The sequence below is a fragment of the Pelophylax lessonae genome (assembly GCF_965119305.1).
Source record: "Pelophylax lessonae genome assembly, chromosome: 1".
Classification (NCBI taxonomy): Eukaryota; Metazoa; Chordata; class Amphibia; order Anura; family Ranidae; genus Pelophylax; species Pelophylax lessonae.
The window spans coordinates 197,168,594-197,185,929 of record NC_138768.1 but is presented as its reverse complement, the minus strand read 5'-3'; the positions used below and the strand labels follow the sequence as shown (position 1 = coordinate 197,185,929).

General features: G+C 35.6%; 1 protein-coding gene across 1 annotated transcript in view; it reads right to left on the bottom strand.

Moving 5' to 3' along the window:
- The window catches only part of PRDM6 (PR/SET domain 6), a 190,267-nt gene that overhangs the window by 147,328 nt on the left and 25,603 nt on the right, over positions 1–17,336 (bottom strand). The window contains exon 4 of the mRNA XM_082260864.1: positions 9,464–9,771. Within this exon, the coding sequence (XP_082116990.1) occupies positions 9,464–9,771 (308 nt within the window). The remainder of the gene's footprint in view (positions 1–9,463; positions 9,772–17,336) is intronic.

The window sequence follows — 17,336 nt, the reverse complement described above, 5'->3', positions numbered from 1 at the left end:
CAGTAATAATTTAAACCTCAATTACTCCAATGTGTGTAGATTGTCATTTTTTTAAAATAAATAAATTGTTGTAGTTTTTTTAATGTTCTTTGTAAATCTATTCCATCAGTGCACACAGTTTTACTTTTGAAACTTCCGAGTTTTTCCTCCTTAGAAATGTCATCGTACAGTGCAAGCATTCCTCCAGTCTAGTTCTATAAAACTGTGATGTTAACCAGAAAGGGGAAACCATATGCAAGTAGATTAATTTATCTCCTGGGAATAAAGACACATTAATAACTGAGATAATGTTTTCCTACATGTTGGAATCAAATGCGCCTTTTCAATTCTTTATTAGCAAACACATGAGGGGAAAATTATCTCACACTCATCCATAATACCTAATTGCTGAGAAAGTTTCTGACTTCCCATTGCACAAACATTATAGAGGAATCTTTGCCATTACTTCAAAATGAAAAGGACCAGGAATGTTTATAAGGCATGAAATGTATTGTTGGCATACATGATATGTAATGCTATGTACCCAGAGAGAATGTTTGTTTAATACGCCTCACACTGTTTTTCCTTGAAACAAATCAAAGTTGCATTGTGCGAGTGAGTAGCTCAGTCATGAATCTTTGAATCAGCTAGAAATGGAACATTAACAAATGTGAGTAATATTTTTGGCCTAGTATATAGCATTAATATCACATGTCCCAGACTCACTTTCTGCTTTTTTTTTTTTACTTCGGGGTCCTCATTTTACACCCTTCCTGCCTTAGCTATTGTCACTTAACTATTTGTTATCTTTCATAATTTTCATGAAAATAATATTTATTAAAAAGAATGAATAATTAATTTAAGTATAATTGGAATTAAACATAATATTTCTAAGTGCACTTCAGAAATAGTAAAATATTTTATATTTTATATAAATATATATATATATTATATATTTAGATAGAAAGATAGATAGATAGATAGATAGATAGATAGATAGATAGATAGATAGATAGATAGATAGATAGATAGATAGATAGATAGATAGATAGATAGATAGATAGATAGATAGATAGATAGATAGATAGATAGATAGACAGATAGACAGATAGACAGATAGACAGATAGACAGATAGATAGATAGATAGATAGATAGATAGATAGATAGATAGATAGATAGATAGATAGATAGATAGATAGATAGATAGATAGATAGATAGATAGATAGATAGATAGATAGATAGATAGATAGATAGATAGATAGATAGATAGATATCTGTATGTGTGTATTAATACTGTATATTATATAGATAGACAATATATAAACATATATAATAAATATCTATATATAATAGATAAATACATAAAGGCTTTTGTTTCTTATAAGACACGTGCAAGTGTCCTTGGCAGACTCCTTTTGATCTACAGCCTCAAGGAAAGAGGGGAATATTATTGAAACATTTAAATAGATGAAGGGTGTGAATAAGGTTCAAGAAGGTGGTATTTTGAATATAATGGTAGAATGTAGAACACAGGAGTATGACCTCAAATGAGCAGGAGGAAAGTTAAAGAGTTAAGTTAAAAAGTAAATTTTTTACGAAAGTGTATTGGATGCTTGAAAGAAACTTCCAGCAGTAGTAATGAGTCAATCATCAGTAAGTGAATATAAACATGTGAAGTGAATATAAACATGCTTAAGATAAATATATGTCTATCCCTAGACAAAAATGTAAAAAAGAGTTAAAAAAAAGAGGCAGACTTGATAGGACCAGTTTGTCTGCCATCGGTCTATGTTTCTACCCCAAAATACATTTACTGGTACTAATAACCTTTTATTAGATATATTATGGAGGGTTTGCTATCTGTAAAACTTTAAACATTTTTTTGAGTTTGACAGATATTCCTCTGCATCTGTCAGAGGTGCCCTGGTCGTCAGAGTGTGAACTATGCTCTTTTGAATTTTAGACATTTCATTGCTCTGCGCCTGTACTTAACACAAAAGTAAAGTACTAGATGTTTTTTTTCTGATCATAAAAATCTTTGTTGTTCTTTCAGTTCAATATGTCCTGCAAATCACATTAAAGTATACACTTAGAAAGTGTTGACTTTGGCTCATAAAAGCAAAATAGTAATAATGGCTTCCACAATTTAGAGAAAGAGTTAGGGAGGATATGCTAAGGTGTATAGACTTATAAATCCCTGTACAGTTTTCACACACTGTTAGTTTTTTTTTTTAAGGTTTTCTTTACAGTTGGGATTTTTCAGATAATAGGCTCATCAAACTGTGGTACACGACCTATAAATGACTGTATTCTTCAATAGTTGTTTTTCTTGCTTATGGCTACATACAGATACGTTTCACATCACTTCGGTGTTTGATGTAGGTTTTATGTTTTCAGTTTGTGTAAACTAATATGTTTGTTCTGATTATGTGAATCATTGGATTAATTTTTTTGTATAATATTTATTTAGACATGCACATAAAAAGCGATAAGCCTTGAATCATACATCATACCATGTGTACAATTACAGTTTTGGTTTCATTTGCAGACTTAGTCTAATGCAAAAAGTAAAAAATAAACATCATCCCATTCCCTTTTTTTTTTTCTTACAAGCTAATGTTTAGTTTTCTAGGGAACTATTTCTGTGACCTAAAGCAGCATCTTTTTCTTCAGTTATTTGAAATTACAACATTATAATAAATAAATTCTGGAATGGCATTAATGACTCCAGCTTCAGTGTAAAGAGTTCTGTTTAGGGGTGTGACTTAATACAGCTCCTAGATAGTGGATATACGGATCTTTGCATATATAAGACTTACATAAAAGGCAACAAATCCCCTAATATTTCACCTCCTATTACACAACAATGACAGGATGATTTAAACAAGAGCTATGTCACAATATCTCAGCCTGCTCTGCAATATCATAATTGTGTTTCACATGTGACAAGGTCCCTTAAGGTGTATAAAAATACATTTAAATAAACATCATGTAGTCAGCATGTGTCAAACTTAATAGTATTCTTTTTAAAACAAAAATCGCTATAAAGGAATCAGTGACCGAATTTCACAGATGTTTAAAAGATTGATAGTTTAATTTAATTTATAATATACTTTTCATGTCAATTATTTTAAGAATATGCTGTTAAAATACTTGCTAAAACACCTAGCTAAAGATTATCTTTTTTTTTGCAGGGCAATCCTAAAAATGTAAAGAAATCTCAAAAGGAAATATTTCTCATATCTCGAGACCTGAAACAAGAGATGGTAAGTTTGTAAGTCTAAAAAATATATAATTAGGTGACAAATACACGCACCTTATGCGTCAAAAAGATTTCAAAATCTGTCTCTTCTATTGCTGCTTTAGTTCTACAAGAAAATGATGGCGAGTGTTTAAAAAAAGCTTTGATGTCACTGCTGTTTTTATGCATAAGCCACATTTATTTCAATGTAAGTGTAATAACTTGAAGAATGGCCTCTTGGGTGCTTGTATGAGTTGTATAAATCAGAGTGTGGAATTATTAGCTCATGCTGCCTAATAGTCACTCCCACTAATGTTACTGTAACTATTGGGAATACGGGGCGGCTATATATTTCAACAATTGCAGCATTCATTTGTAAAACAAACAGAAAAGTGTAACAGCCTAAATATTACCCCTTTCTGTGAACATACACATTATTCTAAACATGGTATAACTGAAAATGATTTAAAAAACATGCATTAGACAGTTTATACTGTAACGCATGATTTTGAATATTAATTGTAAAGCATTTTCCCTTTTTGAAACAAATGATAAAGTCTGTATGTCAAAGTAATAAATATATTTTTTTCTTTCCATGGTAGTTTTTAACTTTCACTTTTTAAAAGCTGTTCAAATGCTTCATTAAAATCCCACTGCATAGATATATGGTTCATAGATGTATGTATGTTTACTTAGCAAAATACATTTAGGTGAATAGGTTGAAGCTGTGCTTACTAATTATAAGCTGGTAAAATATGTTTTTTACAAGCTTATAATAATCTGGTGGACCCAGAAGCACATGCAGGTGCCATTACATATGTGCTGGACTAATTTCTTAGGTCCATTTTTTTATGTTTTCCATCAAAACTCTTAGCTGACTGTCCTAGCCAGCCCTATATTTGCATATGACCTCTGTTTGGTGAATAGCCACCTGTTTTTTGTCTATTCTGCATTCTTCCTATTTTAAGTATCTTTCTTTGTTTTTGAAAGTTGGTACATTATCCTCTTTCTTCTCCCTCCAGTCCACCAATGACCTCCTTTGGGTTCTAGTAATGACCATTCATCGTTTGTGACCAGAGAGTTCTCTTGGCATGCCTAGATTGGGTGCAATACATCTATATTATGCAGTACATCTTCCTGATGAAGCTCATCGCGACACGTGTTGGAGAACTACAGATCAGTTATATTAAATCATCATTTTTGTTTATCAAAGATTCCCAACTTGTCATTGATATGTAACGTATTCACATAGTCGTAATTTGTAGTAAAGCAGTTTCTAAAAGATGTTTTGGTGGTGTCTACCACTTAATTTCCCTACATTGATGAATTTTAACTAAAGATACATTTTGTAATAAAGTATCTTTTAATTAATCCTTGACGCTATTTATGGCAAATTTAAATTCCCATTTTGTATGTTGATTTGTTCTGTATGTACGTATGCAATATGTAGACTATATGCAATTTGCTGACTTTCAAGCTGTGCAAGGGAAAAAAAACAGAACAAAAACAAAACAGTAACTTGAATAAATAGTAATCTCTTTTTTTACATGTGTACACATATTATCAACATTTTCTTTAATGTCGGCAGTCTTTACTGCCGTGGCTATGGTAAAAGTCCTTTATGCCACACTCTACTCTTTTTTATGATTTTTTCACTTTTTTTTACTAGGGTAAATACAAAGTTAGCTAACATCGGAACGTACATGTGCATCAATAATAATTTAGAAATACACGTTTACCATCAGGGAGTCGTTTTTGAAAAGTGAAATAAATGGTACTATGAGATAGCCCTGTGTATAAATTTACTAGTTGAGAATTGTGACTGAGCACTAGGAAGCTACCATATGTGAAATAAATTGAATCCTCAGTTGGTCTGCATCATAAGGTCACTTTAATTTTCTTCAAACAAATGTAAAATAACAGTTATAGTGAAAGCAAACAATTTAAACAAAAACAATACTATGCTACTATATAAATAGCATAGTAGCTTTAATGACATTTTGATATTACAATAATTATATTGATCTACTGTATATACATATATGTAATATACTGTATAAACTCTATATATTACATGTATTACATGTGAGGTAGTGATCAAAGGTTAAATATTAATTCCATCCAATTGGTTGAAGTAGGATGAAGACAATAATTATCTATACTGATTGTCTCCTGGACAAATGGACTATTGTTACAATTGTGCAAAAGACAAATATTATACTGCATGCAAACATTTAAGCAAATATTTCATATCTAGTCAAACACACAGATTCATCAAATTGCAAAAGGCCATATAAACCAATAAAGCAAATGTTAGCATGTCTGATAAGAAGATAGATTTCCACTGAGAGGCCTCAGAGTTCAATGTTAGGCTCAAGGGATCTAAGAATTTAGCTGTCTCTTCAAGTCTGTAATTGAGCTCAGTTCCCTGTTTTAGGATTGGAAATAAGTTTGAATATCATTGTCACTCAATAAATAAAACCGCCCACCACAATTGAATAAATGTGGAACGTTTCATTTTAAATGCATCATAAGCCTAGGGGTGTAGTAGCAAAGGTCAGATAGTGGGGGTTTACCTAACGATGACATAGCTCTAATGTTATGGCCCTTAGTGAAAAATGTGAAAGAGAATTTCAGACATTTTGTTAATAGTAATATCTGCCATATGCACAAACAACTTACATGCTTTAACAAATTTGTCAGCATAGAACCATAGGGGTAGATTTACTAAAACTGTAGAGTGCAAAATCTGGTGCAGCTCTGCATAGAAACTAATCAGCTTCCAAGTTTTTTTTGTCAAAGCCTATTTGAACAAGCTGAAGTTAGAAGCTGAGTGACTACCATACACAGCTGCATCAGATTTTGCACTCTCCGGTTTTAGTAAATCAACCCCATTGACTCACTCAAATGTGTTTAGTAGATGGATATACAGTATGTCCAATTGGGCTCCTTGAGATTTATTTTAGAGTAACCTGGTGGTCAGGTTTGTTATAAAATAAAATGGCATAGCCATGATTGGGGGACCTGAACAATGGCACAAAAGACATTCGGTAAATCTTAGAGTCCCAAATATCCAAAGGGCCTCCAAATCTGTTCTAACAATAAAACCATAATTTTGCCACAAATGCAGTGAGTGAGAACAAAATATTTCTAAACCAGCATCAGTGCTGAGGTCTGGGAGTCATGGGCCTATTTTTGGTCATTTATTTTGAAACACTTATTAGCACTCAACGTTTGTGAAATTAAATTCTTACCACTTCACGATAATAATAGTAGAAGCAGTAAGACTGTATATAATGGTGAGATCTACTATGGGTTCCTGCTGGAAAAACTTGGCACAGGAATTTGCCTTATTACTGTTCTATTGACTTTCATTTTCCACATCTGAATCAACTTCTCTTTAACCACTTGCTGACCAGTCACTGGGACTGTACTGCGGCAAAGTGGCTCGATTCCGTCCAGCGACGTAGACCTACGTCGCTGGACTCCTCCCCTTGTGGGCGGCGCTCGCACGTTGCCGGAGGCACGCTCCCGCTGCTTTCAGTCACAGCGGGAGTCGGGCAAGGGGAGGAGCAGCGGTGATAGCCGCCGCTCTTCCCCGATCGTCGGGGAATCGAGTCTAGAGATCCGCCCGCTTGTGTAAACAAAGCGGGCGGATCTCCTAAGTGACAAACAGTGACAGATTGCAGGGTTCAGCATAGCTGAACATGCGATCTGTCCCTGTGTCACTCAGTCACCTCCCCCCACACACGTCAGTAAGCACCAGGCATACATTAACCCCTCCCTCTCCAATAAAATTAACCCCTTCCCTGCCAGTGTCATTTTTAAAGTAACAGTGCATATTTATAGCACTGATTACTGTAGTAATGTCACTGGTACCCCCAAAAGTGTCAAAAATGTCAGTCAAGGGTCCGATCTGTCCGCCGCAATGTCACAGTCCCGCAAAAAAAATCGCAGATCGCCGCCATTACTCGTTTAAAAGAAAACACCAAAAATGACAGAAATCTTTCCCTTAGTTAGTAAACGCAATAACTTTTGCGCAAACCAATCAAAATACGCTTATTGTGATTTTTTTTACCAAACATAGGTAGCAGAAAACAAATTGGCCAAAAATTTAAAAAAATTTTGATTTTTACATTTTTTTGGGGGGGGGGGAATTTCATATAAAAAAATGTGAAAAATATTGTTATTTTTTCAAAATTTATGCTCTTTTTTTGTTTATAGCGCAAAAAGTAAAAATCACACAGGTGATAAAATACCACCAAAAGAAAGCTCTATTTGTGGGAAAAAAAGGACGTAAATTTCGTTTGGGTACGGTGTTGCACGACCACGCAATTGTCAGTTAAATTCGCACAGTGCCGAATCGCAAAAAGTGGCCTGGACGTAAGACAGCAAAATCCTCCGGTGGTAAAGTGGTTAAAAGCAATGTAAGAAAAACTCCAAAAGTAGTTAAAGCATATGAGCATAAAGTGTTTATTCTACCCATTCTTCTTTTTACAATTAAATCATATCAAATTTAAATAAGAGTTGTGAAGCAGCATTTATGACCTGTGCATAACTTGATGAGCAAATGTTGAAATAAGCTGGATCCAACAGTATAAATGTTAATGCATATAGCCTTATGGGCCAAGAGAGAAAAACTGTGTTGACCAGCATACCTAGATAATGGCCACATCTCACTGCCTAGTAGTCAAGCAACTTGACTTGCCTTGGCCAGTTCTTTTATATTTATCATCTGCTGTGCAAAGCAAAATATAGCAGCAAACCAATAGCTGAACTTCCCAATATATGACAAATTTACCTAAAGATCACTAAATCATGAGATTGTTGGGCAGAACAACAAGTAAATAATGATAATGATTCCAGGATTTCAATGATTTCTTCACATCCTACCTTATTCTTATAACCGAATGTGTTAAAAATGTTAGACTGCCTGTTTAGAGCAACAAAGACCCTGTTAGCCCAGAGTGCCGACCCCCCCTTTCCATAGTCCAAGTGCTGCTGTAAAGTGGATTACAGGAAGCTAATGTGAAGATATATTCAGGCATACATACTAGCTGTATTTAACATTATATATATATATATATATATATATATATATATATATATATATATATATATATATATATATATATATATATATATATATATATATATATATATATATATATTTAATGTAAGGAATATGTTGAGTCATTGTTATTATTTGTCTTGAGTTTCCTTCTTAGGATCTGAATCAATAATTATTTCAATTTGAAAACTTCAGTTTCTTTCACTGATAAAGAGAAAAAACTGTTCTCCATGGACTACAGCTAGCACCTCATTGGTTGCTAGGACAACATCTTTCCTTTCCCACCATTGTGAATCCAGCCCTTGGGCTTAATAACAGCCAGTAAATTACAATATAATAGTATTAGCTTGAGACTCGCTGTAGTTAGATACATTTATCAATGAACTTTTATCATTATAAAACTTACAGTATACTGTAATGTGTTGTTTTGTAAGGTCCGACATATACATTGAAATGTGTGCTAACATGTGTGCACAACTTTGCCATTGTTTTTAATTGTACTGGTACACATCTGTTGATGTGTGTTGGGAAAACAAAAAAATGCAGCATTATAGGCCCTATTGTTGGCAATGGCAACTCATGAATACAGATTTTCTATGCATTTTAGCAAGCTTCAAGTGCATGATAACCAGCTCTTTTCATAGCAACCTCAACTTTACTTAACATTTCATTGGCTAACAGAACCCAACAAAGTAGCGCACAACATAAAAAACCCACATCAATGCACATAAAAAAAAAATATCAATGTACACAGAAAGGTGTGTACCTAGCCTTAGAGTCTAGAGAGTTAAATCAACAAGTTATTTGGTGGGCAGTTTATTTCATCAACCAGAAAGAATACGGGGGCCATTTTGTTAGAACTAACTTGTATTGACTTGACAATTCTGATAAACAATGTTTAGTAAATTTTATCAATCTCAGTTGGTATCATTTACTAATAGAGTAGAAAGTGTTTTTTAAGCAATGTGCTCACTTTAAATAACCAGTTGTGTGAGGGGAATTTCGAATAACCAACAGGATGTTGATGTGCCCATAATTAGATGATTGTAGTGGATATTCTCTACTTGTTTAGCAAATCACCCCAATGTGGGCTACCAAAATAAACACATAGTTCATACAACTGGCAACGTTTCATATAGGAAAAGCTAGTGAAATATAAATGTTACTTACTTCCCAAAGGTGTTGTGTATTCCGTAAAGCTCCTGACTGAACCTTGTCTGGAGACACAAGAACCCCTTGGAATGGCCCAATCCATGTGCCCTGCTGGATTCTTTGAGCTGCACAGATGCCATATGCCAGGCCTGGTACAGTACTGGTACAAAGACAAACCTCTCGTGGTAGGTCACGCAACCATTCAGGGATTTCAGGAGGAGGTGCCACAGATGCAGTGCTGCTTGTACCCACTAAGCGTCGTAGTGAATGCAAAGGTCCATGCATGGGGCATTCTCCATTCCGATTATCTGCGCACATATCACACCCTGTGATAGAAAGATAAAGAAAGCATGTCTATACACTCTTAACCAAAACTAAAGACGTTATTTTATAAAAGGTATGTAACACACCACAAAGAAAATATGGCAACTAAACTCTGTACTGCCCAGGACACCGATGTGAAGGGTGGTTTCATTTTCTGATCATAAGTATTGTATTTTAGAATGTACAGTATCAGTATTTTCTGAATTATCTGTATTAATTTACAAACTGACTGCTTTTTGATAAACAATTAATGTTGGTTACCAGTAAACTGAATGATAACATAAAATATAATATATAATACTAATAAGATTTATTAGGGAATACAAGGACTTATATATGTAATGATTTGATGTCATTATTTGATTAAGCCATGTGAATGCATTTATCTCCATATGCACACAGAGACATACATCAAATGAAACAGTAAACTTTGAGCTGTTGCACTATTTGTAAGAATAATAGAAGTTACTTAAACCCCTTGCCCTTCATGACCAGGCAATTTTTTGTGGTACGGCACTGCGTTATTTTAACTGACAATTGTGCAGTTGTGCAATGATGTACCCAAACAAATGTGTATCCTTTTTTTCCCCACAAATAGAGTTTTCTTTTGGTGGTATTTGATCACCTCTGTGGTTTTTATTTTTTGCGCTATAAAAAAAAAAATAACTGACAATATTGAAAAAAAAAAAAACAATATTTCTTACATTCTGCTATAAAACATATCCAATAAAAGTATGGGGAAAAAATGATATTTCTTCATCAGTTAAGGCTAATATGTATTCTGCTATGTTTTTTGGTATAAAAAAAATTTCAATAGACATATATTGATTGGTTTGCGTAAAAAAATTATAGTGCCTACAAACAATGGGATAGAATTATGGAATTCTTTTTTTTTTTTTTTACTAATAATGGTGGCGATCAGGGGCTTTTAATGGGACTGTGAAATTGCGATGGACAAATTGGACACTAAGTGACACTTTTTGGGGACCAGCGACACTAATACAGAGATCAGTACTAAAGATATACACTGTCACTGTACTAGAGACACTGGCAGAGAAGGGGTCTGCATCCTCCGGACCTGCTGAATGGCTCCCGCTGTGATTGGAGTGGGTCACTGGTGTTACACGCCCCAAAACTGGTAGTGCAGGATCCCATATATTTACAGTATATGGTCGGCAAGCAGTTAAAGAATCAATCCACTAAGAAATGACATTTAGGTTTTTAAAGTTTTTTTGAAGCTTTAGAGTTAAACCACTTGACAATGTCCTATTTTTGTGTGGACTCCTTAGCTAAAATGTCTATTGTTCTCAAGTTTGAGTGATCACAGATCTCAGTAGGGAGCAAGTAGATATATACAGTTGAATGCAATAAATCCTTACCGACACTATTCTGGTCCTTTAAAATTGCCTGTGCCAGATTCAGAAATCCCTGCCACCCCTTATAAGAACTTTATTGACACATGCAGCAGATTTATTACAAAGAAGCATTATTAAGAACCACTTTGCTATTGCCATTAAGTCACCAAATTTAAAAATAATTACCTTCAAGTCGTAGATAATGAAACTGGAGGTAATTAAGACTTACTGTAAGTTGGTGTACAAAGACAGGCAGAGTGCCTGTCCTTGTACACAGTGTAGCAGAGCAGTGTAATTACTGTTGTTACCCCTTCCCTGTCACTGGTTATTTAGGAGACAATAGTTCCCCATTAGGTCTGCTTTCTCTCTGTGACTGGCAGTAGTCAGTGAGCGGATTCTATAGCCAATGGCAGACTATTTATTGGCTAAGGATTCACCCACTATCCTGTTGTCAATCACAGTGGACCTGATGGGGAATGTGTGTCTGTGAATCCCCATCAGGTTATGTCAACCCTGATACAAATCTCCCCACTGCTGCGCTGTGACAGCTGCAGTGGCAGGAGTAAGCTTAGCTGCATGGAAGGTGGGGTGTCTGTATGGACACTCTAGTCTTAGTACACCTCCACAATTGCTCTGTGCCCCAGATTCATGTACCTGTTTACAACAATCTGTCACCTGTTCCAACATTTGTTGTGTGGAGGCATGTCAGAATTCTAAAGTTTAGTAGACACTATTTTTGAATTCCCCATATAATGTCTACCATGTGTCACCCAGGCCCCCTTCACATGGGCATTGTCAGTGTGATAAAAGGAGGTGTATGAAGCACGTTTTTTAATGTGCCTCAGCCGCCTGTCAAAACCCCTCCCCTGCCTTTCAATTCAGTCCATATACTGGGGATAAATACATTGAGAAGGTAATTGTGTAGCTGAAAGAAGCATGTATAATAGGATTTGGTAAAAAACACTTGCCAACCAGCCGCTGTACTTCTACCGCGGCAGGTCAGCTCTGTCCCGCGAAACCACATACCTGTATGTAGTTTCGTAGGATAGCTACTGAGGGCACGCGCATGCCGCCAGAGATGCTCAAACGTGCTGATTGGCCACTGGGGGAGCCAATCAGCAGGTCCGGCGGCTGCGATGTCTTCTGGGCACCTGCAATCGCTCCCGATGGAGACAGAACTGTGGTTCGCCGATGGAAACACGGCAGACCTCTGTTCTGTCAGTAATGAACACAGGGATCCTGTGTTCCTCTTATTTAGGAAAACAGGTCTCTGTGTTCATAAAGCAAGCCTATCCCCCAACAGTTAAAAAGAACCCCCTAGGGACACATTTAACCCTTTGATTGCCCCTGGTGTTATCCCCTTCCCTGCCAGTGTCATTAGTACAGCAACAGTGCATATTTTTAGTACTGCTTACTGTAGTAATGTCACTGGTCCCCCCCAAAAGTGTCAAAAATGTCAGTTAGGCTGCCCGATCTGTCTGCTGCATTACTAGTGAAAAAATAAATAAATAAATAAAAATGGCATAAATCTTTCCCCTAGTTTGTAGATGTGATAACGTTTGGGTAAACCAATCAATATACACTTATTGGGATTTTTGTTTACCAAAAATATGTAGGACAGGGGTTTCCAAACTATGGCCCTCCAGTTGTTTCAAGAACTACAATTCCCATCATGCCTAGTCATGTCTGTGAATGTCAGAGATTTACAATGCCTCCTGGGATGTGTAGTTCCACAAAAGCTGGAGGACCGTAGTTTGGACACTCCTGATGTAGCAGAATACAAATTGGCCTAAAATGATGAAAACATTTGATTTTTAATTTTTTTTTATTGGGAATGTTATAAAAATTGCAGGAAAAAAAATATTGTTTTTTCTTTCAGAATTGTTGCTATTTTTTTTTTTGTTCATAGGGCAAAAAAAAAAAATCGCACAGGTGATCAAATCCACCAAAAGAAAGCTCTATTTGTAAGAAAAAAAGGACATCAATTTTGTTTGGGTACAGCGTAGCATGTTCGCTCAACTGTCAGCTAAAATAACGCGTGCCGTATCGCAAAAAATGGCCTGGTCATTAAGGGGAAAAGTCTTCCGCTCCAGAAGTGGTTAAAGTATGTTTTAGAGCTGACATAAGAACACTGGCAACTGTTACAATTAACAACAGAGGCATGTCATGCATGTAAGTGTTTTACTAACCCAGAAGTTAAAGCTTCTGAAACTGCTATTCTGATGTAAGAGGACATGGACATTCTTCCTACATTTACAGCATGTATATAGTATTAGTAATACTTGGCAGCAATCAAATGTTTTTATTTATCCAAGAAACCATCTTTAGTTGCTTATTGCACCATCATTTTTCTCTGTAACACTCCAGACAAGATATATGTCCACAGAAAGCATTCACAACGTCAGACACTATACCATCTACACTTCTAATATTTAATTTTGAGCTGCAGAAGTTACTGTGCTAAGTGTAAAGGTCGTATTCATGGAGTGCGCAGCCATTCGCAGTCATGACACATGGCCATTGTTGGATCATAATTTGCAATGGTTAGCATCACAGGTTGACTTATGATTCTGCTGTAATTTTTTTTTTCCCACTTTCTTTTTTCTACACAACTTTCTTGTGCAAATAGTATTTCCAGAAATTAAATAGTCATACACTATATTTCTTGTCCAATTTTGAATACATAGAAATCCAAAATTAAAAATACTATTGTATAATTGTAAAACAACATGTATATTTATCTACTGAAACGTCTCTTTATTTTAAATCTTTATCCTGCTTATAATGAGACCAACAGTTTTACTTACATGTTGTACTTTGCATTTATTTTACTTTTAAAGTCATTATTAAATACTCTGAGATCAAGGATCTGCTCAAAACATGTCTAATTTTTCTAAAGCGTACCAAAGTCAGTGCAATTCACATTAAGCAGGGTATTAACAGTGATGAAGTTCAAATATAATAGTATATTAATCAAAGGAGCATGTGCATAACACTGATAATATTTGTCAAATAGTTTCCAATTTCCCTTTAATCAAGTGCATTTGATGTGTCTAAATTAATCCCAGACTAAATATTTAATAGTTTATATGCGATGCATTCAGGAAAACAGAGAATGCGTAACATAGTGGCATGATATTATGTAACATAATAAATCTGATACCGAAAAGTAATCTTAGATTTCATTCTACAGTTTACAGACACAAAGCAGTATATTTGTGTAAAGAATGAGGTTCTATTGAATTTAATTAGGTTCCTACTGTATAAATTCTTAGTTATTGATGGTTTTCCTGGAGACATGTTGTCTACACATGTAATATAAAAGCCATCCATCCCACGATCCTTTGCAGACACTGATTTTGTATTTGAGAAGTCTCGTTTCTGTCATTGCTGTCCTCTCTGAGCTCATATTCATTTTTAGAAGAATGTAGTAGGAGGTTAATCAAGTGATGGATGGATGAATAAATAAAGCTAGTATCGACTAGTAAACTATTGTAGAAGAAGCTCTTGGAAAACTGAGCTGTACTGCCTCAAATCAATGCCAACATTAGGTTTCCTGAAAACAATAAGATTTGTTGATTTCCTTAGTCGTTAGACTGGACTTATTAAAAAGCTTACACTCGCTGCTCTAGTTTGCTTGCTTTCTTGCTCTAATGTCCCTGTATATGCTCATGTGCATGGCGATCATGGCTGTTATCAGAAAGTGGAATGGAATGTACATACAAGGTGTGTTTAATTAACACAAAATACAAATTAAACTTGAAACTGTAGTGCATTCAGAACAAATCTTAGCTAAAAAGAGTTTCCTAAAAAAGACATTAATGGGCAGTCCACACTATAAATTACAATACCGCACACTTTACCACTCTAAGGTGCATTGGTACGAGGCAGTACCATTTATTTTAAATGGTACCTCAATGTACCCCCCAACAGACATGCGTTGCAGCACAGCTCAGCACACAGCAATGCGATAATGTGCACTGCTCATGTGTTACCTAAAGCACATCATGGAGTTGATTTACTAAAGGCAAATAGACTGTTCACTTTGCAAAGTGCAGTTCCACTCCTCAACAGCAGTTGCTCCAGAGCTTAGTAAATGAGCAGAAGCTCTACTGACTTCCATCATTCAATCATGTGCAAGCAAAAATTTTGTTTTTTTTATTTTCCTTGCACGTGATTGGGTATTCTTTGCAAAGTGAAGCTTTACCTCAGTTTTTTTGCCTTTAGTAAATCAACCCCAGTATAATTAGACAAGCAGGTATACAACTCCCAAACTAAAAAAAAACAGTATTTTAGATATATAAATCATAAAATAAAATTATTGATAACATTTTTTAAATGCTATGATTTAAAAAAAATAATAATTTATAATCAAGGTATTTATTGTGTTATTCTGAGGCAGATCTAAACTTCTGGATTTACTTATCATTTAGGCCCCTTTCACACATGCTGTCCATTTGTCCGTTTTTCATCCATCTGTTCACAGATGAAAAACAGACATCAATGTATCTCTATGTAAAAACGGATGACAACGGATGATCATCAGTTAACATCTGTTTTTATCCGCTTCCGTAAATGTCAGTTTTTTTGAATGGATGAATGCTCTATTTTTCATTCGTCAAAAAAACGGATTGGACGAAAAACGGATGACGACAGATGAAAATGGATGACAACGGATGAAAAACAGATGACAACGGATGAAAACGGATGACAACCGATGAAAACGGATGACAACGGATGAAAAACAGATAACAACTGACGAAAAACGGATGACAACGGATGAAAAACGGATGACAACGGATGAAAACGGATGATAACAGATGAAAACGGATGAAAAACAGATAACAACTGACGAAAAACAGATGACAACGGATGAAAAACGGATGACAACGGATGAAAAACGGATGACAACGGATGAAAAACAGATAACAACTGATGAAAAACGGATGAAAAAATGGATAACAACTGCCGAAAAACTGATGACAACTGACGGAAAACGGATGAAAAACTGATGAAAAATGGATGAAAAACGGATGGAAAACTGATACATTTTGACGTGACTGAACTGATGAACTATTCCAATGGTGTGTGTGGGTTCACAGGCAACTTTCTTACAGTAACCTCTAGAGTGGTCCATATATGAACATAAGGAAAGAGTGAAAGATCAGTTTTTATGCACTGCTGTGTGTCCAGAATAAATATTATGTGTTACTGTATTATGCAAAAAGTATCATAGTTACATAGTTGGTAAGGTTGAAAAAAGACACCAGTTCATTCAGTTAAACCTATGGTGTGTGTGTTTATGTCATTAGTACATTGTATACTCCTGTATGTTGTGATCATTAAGGTGCCTATCTAATCGTTTTTTTAAAGTATCGACACTCCCTGCTGATACTACTGCTTGTGGAAGAGAATTCCACATCCTTACCGCTCTGATTGTAAAGAACCCCTTACGCAGTTTAAGGTTAAACCGCTTCTCTTCTAATTTCATTGAATGGCCGCATGTCTTTTTATATTCCCTTTCACTGAATAGTTTGTTCCCTATGCTAGGGTCGCCAATACATTGCTATCATAACCCCTCTCAAGCGTCTCCTTTCCAGAGAGAAAAGGGTCAGTGCTTGCAGTCTTTCCCCATATCTGAGACCCTTCAGTCCCTTTATTAGCTTTGTTGCCCTTTTCTGGACTCTCTCCAGTTCCGGCATCCTTCTTGAGGGCCGGTGCCCAGAACTGGATGGCATACTCACTTATTTCTGGAGTGGATCCCCTTTTTAATGCATGGCAGTGTTCTGTTGGCTTTGCTTGCAGCAGCTTTGCATTGCATGCCATTGCTGAGCTTGTCATCTGCTAGGACCCCAGGTCCTTTTCCATCCTAGATTCCCCAAGAGGTTTTCCTCTTAGTGAGTACCTTGCATTCACATTTTTAGCATTACAATGCATTACTTTATATTTTTCAACGTTATATTATTTAGGTCTTCTTGTAAGGTTTCCACACCCTGCGCAAAAGTTTTTGTCCTACTTAACTTTGTATCATTATGCATCATTTTTTTTATTAACACGCCAAAATAGTGAGCGGGTGATGCTTGATTGCCGGGTTGCTATGTGATGTAGATATATTAAAATTATGACATACCCATGAATGGTTAACATCTGGGGGCAGGAGTATTTTACTGCTCCTTGCTCGGCCAAGGAGGAGGTGTTAAGGTCCTTGGAAA